The 17,241-nt window shown below is 40.4% G+C and overlaps 1 protein-coding gene and 1 pseudogene across 1 annotated transcript in view; both read right to left on the bottom strand.

The window, feature by feature from the left end:
- The window catches only part of TARSL2 (threonyl-tRNA synthetase-like 2), a 197,410-nt gene that overhangs the window by 2,851 nt on the left and 177,318 nt on the right, over positions 1-17,241 (bottom strand). The window contains 3 exon segments of the mRNA XM_006901325.1: positions 6,574-6,678; positions 14,762-14,862; positions 14,947-15,024. Of these exon segments, the coding sequence (XP_006901387.1) occupies positions 6,574-6,678; positions 14,762-14,862; positions 14,947-15,024 (284 nt within the window).
- Positions 3,741-5,218, bottom strand: LOC102871599 (annotated as a pseudogene).

The raw sequence follows: 17,241 nt of genomic DNA, 5'->3' as shown, positions 1-17,241 counted from the left end.
TATATTATATATATACCCAAACATTACAATTTTATATATATCTCCAAACATTACACAAAATACAACAAGTTGGATGCAATTCAAAGGGCTTATGTTGAGTATGGGGGGAATATCAAAACATTGCACAATGAATAAATTCCATTCATGTAACATTCTTGAAATTACAACATATATGGAGCTGGAAAGAGGATGATTAACAAGAGGTTTATTGTTGTTGTTGTTGTTGTTGTCATGGGCTGTTGAGTTGCCTGCAACTCATAGCAACCCTTTTTTATAACAGCTCTGAAGACTTCCCTGTCCTGAGCCACTCTCACTCTGATACACTTACCCCATGGCCCTAGTTACTGTATCAATCCATCTCATCTGGGTTCTTCCTCTCCTGCGCTGTCCATTCACCCTTCCAAGCATAGTGTCCTTCTCCAAGGATGAGTCCTCCTGTCCATATGGCCAAAGTATGTGAGATGGAGATTCAAAAGCCTATCCTCCAAAGAGAGACTTAATTTCACCCTTTCTTATCCTCCAAGGAGATACTTGATTTCACCCTCTCCAAGACAGACGAATTTGTTCAAAACTCTTCTCCAGCACCATAACTCAAAGGCATGCATTGTTCTGTCATCCTTAGTCATTGTCCAGCTCTCTGATGCATAGCAAGTAATTCATGGCCTGGGTCAGGCACACCTTAGTCTCTAGACTGACATTGTTGCTTCTCAGTAGTCTGGAGAGGTCCCTGATAGGAGATTTACCTAATGCAATCCATCTCTTTTATTTCCTGACTGTTGGTGCCAAGAGTGTTGATTGTGGAGTTGAGCAAGCTGTAACTACTAATAACCTCAATCTCTATCTATCATGATGCTGCCAATTGGCCCAGTGCTGAGAATCTTTGTCTTCTTGATGTTGAGCTTCAATCCATATTGAAGACTATAGTCCTTGACTTTCTGTACCAAGCACTTCAGGTCTTCCTTAATTTCAGCAAGCAAGGTTGTGTCATCTGCATAACATACGTTGTTGGTAAGTCTACCTCCAATCTTGATGCCACATTCCTCCTCATAAAGCATAATCTCCTGAATGTTCTGTTCTGCATATAGATGGAAAAGGCATGGAGATAGGACACCTCCCTGACTCAATTCCTTTCTGATTTTGAACCATGCAGGGTTTCTCTGTTCTGTTTTGAGGACTGCTTCCTGGTCCAAGTATAGTTTTCTTATAATCGGTTCTAATTTGCCAGCTACTCTGTTGAAGAAAGATGGGCAATCTCCTCCCATACAATTTTCAGCTTCTAAAAACTCACTGGTTTTGAGATGACAGCACACAACAACAAAGGAACAAGTGTAGGTAGAGGACGTGTGGCAATGACGGACAGTATGAGGGTTCTGTGTCATCATACAAGGTATCTTGACTGGTGGTGGTTCCATATGGCTGCAGAAAGTACACCATGCAATTTTTAGAGCCAATTATTCACATCCAAAGGCACAAATGAGTGCATGTAAAACTGGTAAAATTTGAGCAAGTTAGTGGAACATGTTTTCTGACTATAATACTGTTAGGTAAGATAAAATGACCTCATTGTTGCTAGAATTTATACTTCTCAGATAAAGCCCTTCCCCTACTTTCAGGATGTTCAACTCCTAGTGGGAAACTGAATTTGGAAAATAAGTAAGTTTCAGGAATACCATAGAAAATGAACTGACCTAAGACCACCTATGCAAGATTTAAAAAAAAAAGGTGCCAACAGAGTACTGTCCAACCAAGACTTACTGAACCCACAAATAATCTCTGTATTTAAACCTTCACTAACAGCAAGAGCTGCTTTCTAATTTGAGAACTTGTTCAGCCTGCGTGCACCCAGGTGAAAATAAATTGGTTTATTGCTTCACATGTCAACCTTGATTCGTGTACTCCTGATCTGATTCCAGATTCACCCCCTCTTCTCCAAACCTTTTAGATACTATCTATAGTTTTGTAAGATGTGAGCATTGGGGAAGTGAGTGGATAGTACACTGGACCTCTCTGTATTATTTCTTACAACTGTATGTGAATCTATAATTATAATAATATGTTTCATTAGGAGTAAAGAAGGAAGATGGGTACAAGCAGTGCTTATTACAGGAAATGCTTGTCTTTTTATTCATTATAATGAGAATTTCATTTGAAGCTAGAAGGAAAGCAGTGGACTCTACAGCCAGGTGGCATTTATGAATTTATGAATGTGTTTATACATATAGCCTTAAATTACAAAAGCAAAGTAATAAATTTGAGAAAACACAGAAGTACCTCGTATAAATAAAAAGTAAATGTTTCTTTCTGAGCTGTCTGCTGCCAAGACCTAGTCCTCCAGAGGTCAAAATTTTAACCATTTCTAATTGTGGTTCTTTACGATCCTACTCTAACTCATAGAGGTCTGAATTCCTGATTTATCAACTGAGAGGAGGGTGTACTCATTCCCTGTGCATCCCAGATACTCACACCACGTCCTTCTCTTCTCCCACTGCATTCTCTTTCATTAGTGTTACTTATTGTTTGTTTGTTGTTGTCTACTTGCTAGTTTTTCACTGCTGTCACCACCACCACCACATTGGAGCTGGCAACCATCTCTCACTTATGTTACTACTAATTTTTTCTAAAAATGTGAATCAATTGCAAACAAATATAAACATGTTAAAGTCATACCTATGAAGCATATCTATGCTTTTGGCCTTTTACTTTCCTTTTCCTGAATTTATTCTGTCGTTCAACACCTAAGTATTCACAAATTCTTTCCTACATGTAAAATTTAGTGACCTTGATTATATCCTTAAAGTTATATGGCTATTCTTACCTTCTTTTTCTGAGTTGCTTCTCTCTTATTGATATAAATTCATTGTTCCTGAAGGGTCCTATCTAATCTTGCCAGTTACTATTGTTAATTTGATTCTATAAAGATGTTGTTGTTAGGTGCCACTGAGTCAACTATGACTGACAATGCCTCTACAATCAACAGATCAGAATCTGTGGGCCTGGAATTCTCTGAAAATTCTTGTTTTCTGATTTGGTTGTTTTAGGTCCTATCAATACAACTATACCGGTGGTGACACTATGAACAACAGATCAAAACTGTGCACTCTCTGTGCCAACCTCACCAGCCCCACTGTTGCTGCAGTCTCTAGGTCAATCCATTTTGTTGAGGATCTTCCTCCCTTTCCCTGGCCCTCCATGCTTCTTAGGATGTCCCTCTCCAGTGACCTGCCTCTCCTGACAACATGCCCGAGGCATGCGAGACCAAGTTCCATCACTCTTGCCTCTAAGGAGAATTCTGGTCGCACTTCCTCCCAAACAGATTGGTTGGTTCTTGTGGCAGTAGAGGATTAATTTTTTTTTATATGCAAGGTTGTTTTTATTGAAGTTTATACAGAGATTATCGCTAGTTCAGGTATCACTTCCTTTGACAGGCAGGCACCACATTCTAATCAACATGTAAAGAAGCATCAATGATTTCACAACTACTTAAAGTATCTCTACTTGGCAGTTAACATGAATATCAAGTATTTCAAGGAACTGGTAAATGAATAAACTAAAGGATAACTAGACATCTTCTATTAAATCAAACTGGTTCAGAGTAAGTTACATGCCAAGTTTACTGTGTGTGGATATTGTTGCTAATGTGGTTTACTTATTTAGAAAAATCAAGATAAGACACTGAAATATACTAGCTGTTAGAGAAGATGCTTGGCTACTGACACTTCTCTCCACCCTCACGAAGTTCTTTATGAATTCTTCTTGGAAATTTTCATTGTGACTGTCTTGACCTCAGTATATTCATGAAGACCATATTCTCCCAGTTCTCGTCCATTTCCAGACATCTTGAATCCCCCAAAGGGACACTGGGCAGAATTTGCCATATAACAGTTCACCCACACTGTCCCAGCCTGCAGGGCAGCAGACACTGTCACAGCTTTATCAAGGTCCTTGGTGCGCTAAGCCATAGAAAGTGCTGTTGGCTCTCTTGATCACTTCATCCAAAGATTTAAACTTCATGATTTGCTGGACTGGTCCAAATATTTCCTCCTTGGCAATGCACATATCATCTGTCACATTGGAGAAAACTGTGGGCTGGATAAGTAGCCTATATTCCCCCAGGGGCCTCCTCCACATTCCAGTTTGGCCCCTTCTTTCTTCCCACTCTCCATGAGGTCAATTATTTTATCATATTGTTCCTTGTCAATCTGAGGACCTTGGCTTACTCCGGGGGTCAGAGGATTGCCAAGAACATACTTCTTAGCCCGCTCAACACTCCTTCGAACAAACTCATCATAAATTGATTCTTCCACAAAAAGCCTGGATGCAGCTACACAACAGTGGCCTTGGTGGAAGAATAATCCCTGGTGTGCAAATTCAACTGCGTTGTCCAAGTCCGCGTCCGCAAACACAATGCAGGGGCTCTTCCCGCCAAACTCCAGGGTCACCCTCTTCAGATTGTTCTCCCCAGCAGCTTCTTAAATTAATTTTCCAACCTCTGTTGATCCTGTGAACGCCACTTTGTTGACGTCCATGTGGGAAGAGATGGCTGCTCCTGCGGTGGGTCCATAACCGGGCACAATATTCACCACTCCTGGAGGAAACCCTGCCTCTTTATCAGAGATGCCACATAAAGAGCTGAGAGAGGCGTCTGCTCTGCCGGCTTGACAATCACGGTGTTACCACAGGAAAGAGCAGGTCCTAACTTCCAACTAAGCATGACCAGCGGGAAATTCCAAGGAATGATCTGGCCACACACACCAACTGGCTCATGTCTTGTATAACCAAAGAAGTCTCCATCCATAGGTATCGTCCGGCTATGGATCTTGTCAGCCCAGCCTGCGCAGTAGCGTAAAGTTTTGATGCTGAACTCTAAGTCCATCAGATAGGCAGCGGCAAATACTTTTCCACAATTCATGGCCTCCATTGATGCCAACAGCAGGCGATCCCTCTCAAGTAAGAGGAGCCGTCCCCTTTCTGAAGCGTCCATAGTTCGCCATGTAGAGCCAATCTGAAAAGCTTCTCTTGCAGCCTTCACCGCTTTATCAACATCTGCCCTGTCTCCTTCTTCCACCTCACAGATTTTCTCCTCGGTTGCTGGATTGAAAACACGAAATTGTTTGCCACTCACTGAGTTATGCCATTCATTGTTTATGAATATCTTAGTGTGTTCAATCTTGAAGTTGGTGAGAGGGGTGGGCAGGTCGGGCATGCCTGAGGAAGACATCTCGGACCGTAGTGCTAAAAGCGCAGGCGAGGGGTTTTGAGAATTAATTTTTAAATTTATTTAAAGTTTTAAGTTTGTATACATTGTTTTTCACACTGGATTGTTCCCACTTCCTTTATCCACCCCTCCCTTCACCCATCGAATTGTGAAACACTATGATTACCTGCCCCCACCCCTGCCCATCCTCCCTCCTCTGCTTTCACTCTCTCCCCCTTGGATCCTTATACACATTCTACAATAATGGTCTTACACAGTATTTGTCTTTATGGGACTGAGTTAGTTTATTCAGCATAATGCCCTTCAGTCCCTCCCAAGTTAGGTAATGATTTACAAAATAATTGTTCCTGCATGCTGCGTAGTATTTCATCATGTGAATGTATCATAATTTCTCAATCTACTTATTGTGGTTGGACATTTGGTCTGTTTCCATGTTCTTGTGATGGTGAATAACACTGCTGTGAACATTGGTATACAAGTTTCTGTTTGTGTCTCAGTTCTCATTTTCTCAGGGTATGTTCCAAGCAGTGGAATAGCTGGGTCATGTGGAATTTCTATGTTCAGCATTTGTATCTATATCTCACTTGTTATGCATCAGAGAGTTGGACAATGACTAAGGAGGATAGAAGGAGAATTGATGCCTTTGAGCTGTGGTGCTGGAGAAGAGTACTGAGGGTACCATGGACTGCTAGGAAAACAAACAGATTCATCCTGGAAAGGGTCAAACCAAGCTGCTCCTTGGAAGCAAGGATTCTAAGGCTCCATCGAACATACTTTGGACATGTTGCAAGGAGGGACAGGTCCTTGGAGAGGGACATCATGCTTGGCAGGGTGGAGGGACAGCACAGAAGGCTAAGGCCCCCTATGAGGTGGATTGATTCAGTAATTGGGGTAATCGGGATGGGTGTATTGGAGACTTTGTGATTGGCACAGGACAGAACAGAGTTTAGGGCTGTTGTACACAGGGTTGCTATGAGTCGTAAGCGACTCGATGGCACATAACAACAACTATATATATAATTTTACACACAGAGAGAGAATATATTGTTAAGTGCCATCAAGTTGTAAGCAACTCATAGTGACCCTATGAACAAAAGACCTGACCACTTGTATAACTTTCATTGTTTCTCCAAGTCCATAGAGTTTTCAGAGGCAAGCTATTTCACAAATGGATGCCACTCCTGCTACCAAGCTTGTTTTAATCGGGGAGCTCCACCAAACACTGTTCACCATGGGTAACCATTATCGCATTTGACACATCAGTGTCACAGTGTTTAGCATCACAGCAACCATGAGTAGGTTTTGCTATGTATATTTCACTAAAACAATTTTTAAAATTTTAATTCCATGGCACTTACCATCTTCCCCCACAGTTTTCTGAGAGAATGGCTATCATTCTTTCCACTGATCCCAAAATAGCTCGATGTATCATTACAGGTCTCTTCTTATCATCCCCATCCTTACTAAAAAAAAAATAAAAAATATTAAATGACACATTTAATATGTTCTTAAGATTTAGTCATAACTTCATCTTGTTATGTTATATGTAAAAGTTATTTCCTCAACTGAAGTGAATGATTCCTCTTAAGTTTCAAGCATATAGAGTACAAATTATTAGAAATAAAAAAGACTTTTCTTTCACATTCTGCTGTCTTTTATGAACTAACTGGAAGTAAAATAGCACTAATATTAAGGGAAAGCTTGTAGAAAATTGAAAGTGACATCAGATTGATATCTCTAGTACTTTGCTAATATTTTTTATTCTAAATGATACATTGCTGTTGTTGTTATGTGCTGTGGAGTTGTCTGTAACTCATACTAGCCCTATGTACAACACCCCTAAACCCTGCTCTATCCCTTGCCAATCTTATTGTCTCCGACATGCCTATACCTATAATTCCAGTGACGGAATCAATCCATCTCATCGAGGGTCTTCCTCTCCTGTGCTGTCCCTCCACCCTCTCCAGCATGAAGCCTCTCTTCAAGGACTGATCACGCCTTACAACATGCTCAAAGTGTGTCAGACGAAGCTTAAGAATCCTTGCTTTCAAGGAGCAGTTGTCTTCACTCTCTCCTTGATGAACTTGTTTGTTCTTCTAGCAGTCCTTGGTATATGCAATACTCTTCTCCAGCACCACAGCTCAAAGTCATCAATTCTCCTATCATCCCTAGTCATTGTCTAGTGCTCTAACGCATAGTAAGTAATTGCAAAGACCATGGTCTGTATCTGGCGCACTTTAATCTCCAGACTCACATTGTTGTTCTTCAGTACTTTGGAGAGGTCGCTGACAGCAGACTTTCCTCAATGCAATTCATCTTTTGATTTCTTGACTGCTGGTAACAAGAATGTTGATTGTGGAGACAAGCAAACAGAAGTTGTTAACAATCTCAATCTCTTCACCATCTATCATGATGCTGCCAATCGGCCCAGTGATGAGAATCTTTGTTTTCTTGATGTTGAGCTTCAATCCATATTGAAGGCTGCAGTTCTTGACCCTCTGCAGCAAGCCCTCCTCAGTTTCAGCAAGCAAGGTTGTGTCATCTGAATAACGCAGACTGTTGATGTGTCTACCTCCAATCCTGATGCCACACTTCTCATAGAGCTCAGCTTCCCAGATAGTCTGTTCTGCATGTAGATTGAAAAGAGATGGAGATAAGACACATCCTTGACACATACCCTTCCCAATTTTGAACACTGCAGTGTTTCCTTACTCTGTTCTGATGACTGCCTCCTGATCCAAGTATAGGTTTCGCATAAGCACAATCAAATGTTCTGTGATTCCCATTCTTCTCAGAATCAGCCACAGTTTGTTGTGATTCACATAGTCAAATGCCTTTGCATAGTGAATGAAACACAGATAGAAATTCTTTTGGTACTCTCTGCTTTCAGCCAAGATCCATCTGACATTAGCTGTAATATCCCTAGTGCCCCAGCCTCTTCTAAATCCAGCATACACTTCAGGTAGTTCTCTGCTGATGTGGTCTTCCAGATGTTTTTGGATAATTTTAAGCAGAATCCTGCTTGCATGTGGTATCAGTGGTACTGTTCAGTAATTTCCACACTCTGTCAGATCGGTTTTCTTTGGAATGGGAATGAATATAGATATCTTCCAGTCAATTGGTCATATGGTTGTCCTCCAGATTTCTTGGCACAAATTGGTGATCACATCCAGGGCAGCATGTTTGTTGAAATATTTCCATCACTATACTATCAATTCCTGGGGCCTTGTTTTTTACCAATTCTTGAACTTCTTCCTTCATCACCACAGGCTTTTGCTCATATATTGTTTCATGAAATTCTTCTGTGTCCACCAATTCTTTTTGGTACAATGTCTCGGTACCAAAATACTCTTTCCACCTTCTTTTAATGCTTCCTGGATCACTTAATATTTTGCCCAAATCATCCTTAAGTACTATTACTCGAGGCTTGAATTTGTTTTTCAGTTCCTTCAGCTTAAGAAATGCTGAGTGAGTTCGGCCCTTTTGATTTTCTGACTCCAGCTCCTTGCACATTTCATTGTAATACTTTACTTTCTCTTCCTGCACTGCCCTCTGAAATCTTCTATTAAGCTCCTTAATATCTTGATTTCTTCCCTTTGCTTTGGCTTCTCGGCACTCCAGTGCAATATTTAGAATTTCTTCGGACATCCGTCTTGGTCTTTTCTTCCTCTTCTGTCTTTGTAATGGTGTTTTGCATTTTTCCTGGTTGATATTCTTGATATTGTCCCATAGCTCATCTTGTCTTTGCTCGTTAATGTCCAAAGCCTTAAACATGTTCCTGAGATGGTTTTGAAATTCAGGTGTGATAGACTCAAGCTCAAATTTTGGTTACTGGGGACTTAGTTTAATTTTCCTCAGCTTCAGTTTGAACTTGCATCTTAGTAGCTGATAGACTGTTTCACAATCAGCACCAGGCTTAGTTTTCACAACTGGAATTGAGCTTTTCCAGCGATTCTGTCCATAGATGTTATCAATCTCATTACTATGCATAGTATCAGGTGAAATCCATGTATATAGCCTGCATTTATGTTTCTTATAAAATATATTTGCAATGATTAAGTCATTAATGTGTAAAATTCTATCATTCTATCTCTGGCTTCATTTCTGTCACCAAGTCTGTGTTTTCCAAACTGCTGATCCTTCTTCTCTATTCTCAACTTTTGCATTCCAGTCACCCATTATAATTAATGCATCTTTATTGCGTGTTCGATCAATCTCGAACTGCAAAGTTGGTAGAAATATTCTATTTTCTCCTCTTTAACTCTGGTTGTTGATGCATATATTTGAATGATGGTGTTATTCACTGGACTTCCTTTGTATGTGTATGAATATTATCCTGTCACTCACAACATTGTATTTCAAGACATATCTAGAAATGACTTTTTAAAATTATGATAGCAGTCCCATTTTTCCTCACCTTTTAGTCTCCAGCATAGTAGATCATATGATCCTCTGACTCAAAATGTCCTGTGCCAGTTTATCTCATTTCACCAGTACTTAGTATGTCAATGTTTATGTGTTCCATTTCCTTCTTAATAACATCCAGTTAATGATATTGAGAAGGAATCCCATTTCAAATTGATGATTAAAAAAGAATCTTGATTTTAAATTTAGCTACTTCACCTGTACTTAGTTGAACAGTTGTCAAAGACATTAAATATTTTTTTTAGAATAAGTTTCTACATCCAAATTCTCATTGTGATAAACACCAAAGGTAAATCATGGGATAAATTACTTTGTGAGTTACAAAAGTTGTTGTTGTTATGTGCCGTCGAGTCGCCTGCGACTCATAGCGACCCTATGTACAACAGCCCTAAACTCCACTCTGTCCTGTGCCAATCGCACTGTCTCTGACACTCCCATCCCAATTATCCCAGTCACTGAATCAATCCACCTCATAGAGGGCCTTCCTCTCCTGCGCCGTCCCTCCACCCTCCCAAGCATGATGTCCCTCTCCAAGGACCGGTCTCTCCTCACTACATGTCCAAAGTAAGTTAGACGGAGCCTCAGAATCGTTGCCTCCAAGGAGCCACCCGGTTTAACCCTCTCCAGGACAAATCTATTTGTTTTCCTAGCAGTCCATGGTATTCTCAGTACTCTTCTCCAGCACCACAGCTCAAAGGCATCAGATCTCCTTCTATCCTCCTTGGTCATTGTCCAACTCTCTGATGCATAACAGGTGATTGCGAAGACCATGGCCTATATCAGACGCACCTTAGTCTCCAGAGAGACACCACTGCTCTTCAGCACTTTGGAGAGGTCCCTAACAGCAGACTTTCCCATGGCAATGCGCCTTTTAATTTCCTGGCTGCTGGTGCCAAGACTGTTGACTATGGAGCCAAGCAAACTAAAGCTGTGTACAACCTCAATCTCTTCACCATCCATCCTGATGCTGCCGATTGGTCCAGTGGTGAGAATCTTTGTCTTCTTGACATTGAGCCTCAATCCATATTGTAGGCTGCAGTCCTTAACACTCTGCAGCAGGCGCTTCAGGTCCTCCTCAGTTTCAGCAAGCAGGGTTGTGTCATCCGCATAACGCAGATTGTTGATAAATCGTCCACCAATCCTGACCCCACATTTCTCCTCATAGAGCCCTGCCTCCTGGATAATCTGTTCTGCATATAGGTTGAAAAGGTATGGAGATAAGATGCATCCCTGGCGTACGCCCTTCCCAATTTTGAACCATGCAGTGTTCCCTTGCTCTGTTCTGATGACTGCCTCCTGGTCCAAGTATAAGTTTTGCATTAGAATGATCAAGTGTTCTGGGATTCTCATTCTTCTCAGAGTCAGCCACAGTTTGTTATGATCTACACAGTCAAATGCCTTTGCATAGTCAATGAAACACAGATAGACATTCCTCTGGTATTCCCTGCTTTCAGCCAAGATCCATCTAACATCAGCTACAATATCGCTAGTACTATAAAAGTAGAAAACAAAATTTTTAAAATATTTACATAGATTATCTGGGAAGCTGGGCTCTATGAGGAGGAATGTGGCATCATGATTGGCAGAAGACTCATCAACTACCTGTGTTATGCAGATAACAACCCTGCTTGCTGAAACTGAGGAGGGCCTGAAGCACTTGCTGCAGAAGGTCAAAGGCTGTAGCCTCCAATATGGGTTGAATTCAACATCAAGAAAACAAAGATTCTCACCATTGGGCCAATTGGCAGCATTATGATAAATGGTAAAGAGACTGAGATTGTCAATTGCTTTCGTTTGCTTTGCTCCACAGTCAACACTCTTGGTACCAGCGGCCAGGAAATCAAAAGACAAATTGCATTGGGAAAGTCTGCTGTCAGAGACCTCTCTAGAGTACTAAAGAGCAACAATATCTATCTGGAGACTAAGGTGCACCTGATCTAGGCCATAGTCTTAACAATTGCTTGCTATGAGTCAGAAAGCTGTACAATCATTAGAGATAATAGAAAGACAATTGATACCTTTGAGCTGTGGTGCTGGGAAGAATATTGAATATACCATGAACTTCCAGGAGAACAAATAGGTTCATTTTGGAGAGGATAAAACCAAGCTGTTCCTTGAAAGCAAGGATTCTGAAGCTTTGTTTATCATACTTTGGGCATACTGCAAGGAGAAACCAGTTCTTGGAGAGGGACACCATGCTTGGAAGGGTGGAGGTACAGCACAAGAGAGGAAGACCCTCGATGAGATAGATTGATTCAGTGACTAGGGTAATGAGGGAAGATGTGTCAGAGACAATAAAGTTGGCATAAATAGAGCAGGTTTCAGGGCTATTTTACATAGGGTTGCTATTGAGTTGCAAGTGACTTGATGACACATAACAACAACAACAACAATATAATTCAATTGCCATCACTTATCTGTCAATTGACTACTGTAATGTCTGTACTGTAATAACTGTGTGTCACTGTGACACTACAATCTATGTCACATAGTATTTCAAATATCAGCAGGGTCACCCATGGTGAATAGGTTTCAGCAGAGCTTCCACATTAAGACAGACTAAGAAGCATAACTGGCCATCCACTTCTGAAATACAAGGCCTTAAAAACCTTACAGATAATGGGTTGTTGGAAATTGTACTGGCAGATAAGCCCCTAGGTGAGAAGGCACTCAAGCTGTGACTGGAGAAGATCTATCTCTTCAAAGAAGATTCTATATTAATGACAGGGATGGAATAAAGTTTTCCACCTAATAAATGAACGTTATTTTCTGATGTAGCAAGGCTCAAAATGAGAAGATACAGTTGCAAACGTCTGTTAATAATTGAAACATGAAATGTACAAAGTCTGGATTTAGGAACATTTGAAGCTATAAAAATGAAATGGACTACATAAAAGAACAACGTCCTTGGCATTATTGAATTTAGATGGACTGGTATTGGCCATTTTTAATCTGACAATAATATGCTCTGCTATCCAAGAATGACAAATTGAAAAGGAATGGTGTGCTTTTCCTCGCTACCCGCACAAGGGTCCATACGGCGTTGTTCTGGTTCCCGTCGTAACTTAAAAGGGAAACTTCCACAATGTCCGGAGCCCTTGATGTCCTGCAGATGAAGGAGGAGGATGTCCTCAAATTCCTTGCAGCAGGAACCCATTTGGGCGGCACCAACCTTGACTTCCAAATGGAACAATACATCTACAAAAGGAAAAGTGATGGCATCTACATCATAAACCTGAAGAGGACCTGGGAGAAGCTGCTCTTGGCTGCTCGCGCCATTGTTGCCATTGAAAATCCAGCTGATGTCAGTGTCATTTCCTCCAGAAATACAGGCCAGAGAGCTGTTCTGAAGTTTGCTGCTGCTCCTGGAGCCACTCCTATTGCCGGGCGCTTCACTCCTGGAACCTTCACTAACCAGATCCAGGCAGCCTTCCGGGAGCCTCGTCTTCTGGTGGTTACTGATCCCAGGACTGACCACCAACCTCTGACAGAAGCATCTTACGTTAACTTGCCCACCATTGCTCTGTGTAACACAGATTCTCCTCTGCGTTATGTAGACATTGCTATCCCGTGCAACAACAAGGGAGCTCACTCTGTGGGTCTGATGTGGTGGATGCTGGTCCGGGAAGTCCTGCGCATGCGTGGCACAATCTCCCGGGAGCACCCGTGGGAGGTCATGCCCGATCTGTACTTCTACAGAGATCTGGAAGAGATTGAAAAGGAAGAACAGGCTGCTGCTGAAAAGGCTGTGACCAAGGAGGAGTTTCAGGGAGAATGGACCGCCCCTGCTCCTGAATTCACTGCTACTCAGCCTGAAGTGACAGACTGGTCCGAAGGCGTCCAAGGTGCCCTCTGTGCCGATTCAGCAGTTCCCTACCGAAGACTGGAGTGCTCAGCCTGCAACTGAAGACTGGTCTGCAGCCCCCACTGCTCAGGCCACTGAGTGGGTGGGTACCACCACGGAATGGTCTTAAACTGTCTTAAAATGTGGAAATAAGGTTGATGGAAAATAAACAATGCGTTTCATAAAAAAAAAAAAAAGAAAAGGAATGGTGTGGCATTCTTTGTAAAAAAAGAGCATTTTTAAGCTCTATTCTGACACATAATGCTGTGAATGATAGGAAACTATCCATATGCATACAAGGAAGACCTGTTAATATAACTATTGTTGTTGTTGTTATGTACCACAGAGTCAGAACTGACTCATAGCTGACCCTCCAATGGGTTTTCAGAGGCACTTAATTGTATGGAAGGAGATTGCCCATCCTCCTGCAGAGCAGCTGATGGCCTCAAACCATGTGCTTTAGGAATTGCAGTGCAGTTTCTTGCTACTAGGCTACCAGAGCTCCCAAAATAATTATGGTGTGAGCAAAATGGCTTTTATAGCTCATTGGCCCTGATTTCCATGTCTTGGCTGGGTGAGAATATGCAAACCAGGTAAGTAGATGGCTCATGATGAGATTGGTTAGTTTTGTCATTCCTATCAGGATTAAGTTGAGCAGGTTTAACAGCAGAAGACAATATCAGTATCAGCAAGGAAGGAGAAGCAAAGAATACAGCAAATGTTCTTATGGTTTGGAGATTTCTGTGCCAGTGAGACAAAGACAATAGCCACAATAAACATGAGACACAACACTGCTGTCCCACACAGCCACAGCCAGGGCTTTTGTGAAGCACAATGTATACAAACTTTGTAAGCAAACGAGTATAAAAGAATTTTTTTACAAAAGTTTAATAAATGAACAACTGACAACAAAAACAAGTAATAATGGCCAACATAAATCTCAGTGGAGAGGGTCACAAAACACTTCTTTTGTGAGACAGGCAAGGATGCCCTTTATCATCACTCCTTTTCAATATTGCATTAGAAGTCAGACTTTGAGCCACAAGCAACTCAACAGCACATAACACAACAAGGATCCTGTGTAGTGCAAGCAGTTTGCAATCAGCTGCTACTTAACAAGCTGCTCCTATAAAAGTTGCACCACAAAACCCCTATGAACAATTCTACTCCATAACACATTAAGAAGATTCCAACTTCATAGCTATTAACAAGAAAAATTTATTAAATGTTTTTATTGCTATTATTCAAATGACAAATAACCATAGGAAATTACTCACCTAACATATGTAAGATTAAATCTAATAGGTAGTTGGAAGTCCAGCTGAATTGTAGCACACTGATGGTGTCTGCCAATAGCATCCTTGATTTTTATATCAATCTGTAAATTAATTCATTTTTACTCAGAGACAGTTTTTCTTTTTCTTTAAAGTTTTATTTGGTTTGAAGCATATAGTCTACTTACTTTAGGACCATAAAATGCTCCATCTCCTGGATTCATCTTCCATGGTTTCCCAAATTTCATCAAACTATTCTTCAGTTGCTATATTTTTAAAAGAGAACATTTATAACTCAACTTTAGCTCTTTTGATAAATATGCATGATAAAACATTAATGTTGGCAATATTTCCCAAATTCTTGATCATTATTAGCGACTTCATTGTGTGAATACCAGGGTACTTCCAAACATTCATCCATTGATGGGAACTTGTTTCCAAGTCTTCGCTATTATAAATAATTCTGCAATGAACATGAGTAGTTCAGTTTGTGTTGCAGCTCTTATTTCTCTGAGATATAAACCTAGTAGTGGGACTGCTTGCTCAAATGGTATTTCTAACTTTCTAATGAAGTGTCAAACTGTTTTCCATAGTGGTTGCACTATTTTATAGTCTGAACAGCACTCTATGAAAGGTCTTATCTCTCCAAACTCTCACCAGGATTTGTTGTTTTCTGTCTTGTACTTTGCCATTGTTACTGCAAGAGATGGTACCTAATTTTTATTTTTATTTACTTCTCTCTAACAGTTAATGGGGGAGCTCGGTAGCTTAATATAAGTAGTTGCACTGTCAACCCAAAGGCACTTGGTTTAAGTCTATCAGATGCTCTGTGGAAGAAAGACAGGCAATTTCCTCCCATGCAATTTACTGTCACTGAAAACATCTTGGAGGGTCAGCTATGGGTAGGTTCTGACTTGATGGTATATAAAACAACATTAGTTAATGGTCTTGAGCAGTTCTTCAATATTTACTGGACATATGGGTGTCTTCTTTGGCGAAGTTTCAATCTCATTTTGTAATTGGGATGCTTGTGTTTTTCTTGGTAAGATATTTGAGTTTTCTGTACATTTTAGAAATGAGTCCCTTGTCAGATGTTCCATTGCCAAATATTTTCCACCAATGTTTATATTCTCTTTGAACTCTATGACAGGAGATTTTGGTGGTGCACTTAAAAATTTAAGTTTTAGGAGTTCCCAACATGTAACTTATCCTTTGTTGATTGTGCATTAGTTGTATTTGATAACCTAGTTGTGTCTGAGCTTAGGGTGCCTAAATTCACCCCATTTTTTTTCTTTGATGATCTTAATAGTTTTAGGTTTTACACCAAGGTCCCTGAACTTGAGTTATTCTTGTATATGCTATAAAGTATGAATCTTGTTTCTAGTTTCTGCAAATAGATGTTTAGTTTTGTAATTTTTTAAACAGAGTGTCTTTTCACCATGTAATGGATTTCTTCTCACTGTCAAAGACCTGTTGTCCATAGGTAGAGAAATTTAATCAAGGTCTCAGTTTTTTTCATTGGTCAGTATACCCGCCACTTACAGTGCTGTTTTGATTAGCATGATGTGTGGTTGGTTTTGAGAGCAGGATGTGTAAGGCCTCCCTATTCAGTACTTCTTTGCTTATTTGGGGTCTTTTTTCTATCTATTTGAAATTTGTGGTTATTTTTTCCCATTTAATGGGAAAATGATGATGGTATCTGGATAGGAATTCCATTGTATTTGTCAATTGCTTTTGGTAATATTACCATTTTCATAATGCTAAATCTTCTGATCCATGAGCATGGTATAATTTTCTCCATTTATGTAGATGTCCTTGGGTTTTATGTGCTGTGTTTCTTTATATATTTTTTGGTTTTTTCAAATACAGTTTTATTTTTTAAAAGAAAACTTAAAAGTTTAACAATGGTCAGAGGCTGACTTTGTCAAGGGGAAGATGACCCATTTTCTACCTTAAGAACCTCCTAAGAGTAGCCAGAGCCCACTAAGACTTATTCCTATTACCGATGGGTCTGCTGATACCAGTTTCACATGATTCTAAATTTCCAAATTTAAAAAAGCCACAAAAAAACCCCCAAATCAACAAACACACAAACCAGCATGATTCTAAAAACAAAAACCTTCCAGAAAAGCAGGTCAGATATCCAAGCATCTGTGACCCACTAAGTCTAACCTTAAGCTCAATAGTTTATTGGAGACAATATGGCAGAAGACAGGTTTCTAGAGTGAGCTGCAACACTCCTTAAGACAATCAACCATTTAATATTTAAAAGGGCAGCATTTTCCCAAAGAATAAAGCTTAAAGGCAAGAAGAGATAGGAAAGGGGAAATAGAAATGGAATCCTTGTGGGGATTGCAAGCACTGTCACACAAAATGCAAAATGTTGAATGGGAAAGCAATTCTAGAGTTGTACTTTGCACTTTTCTACCCATTGCCACCAACATCTGCTGCTCTTGTCTCCAGTTGTGTGTATGTGTATATAT

This window comes from Elephantulus edwardii, unplaced genomic scaffold (genome assembly GCF_000299155.1).
Source record: "Elephantulus edwardii isolate Elephantulus edwardi_28Jun2011 unplaced genomic scaffold, EleEdw1.0 scaffold00319, whole genome shotgun sequence".
NCBI classification, from domain to species: domain Eukaryota; kingdom Metazoa; phylum Chordata; class Mammalia; order Macroscelidea; family Macroscelididae; genus Elephantulus; species Elephantulus edwardii.
Note: the sequence above shows the minus strand (reverse complement) of the source record. Positions and strands in the feature narration are given on the sequence as shown.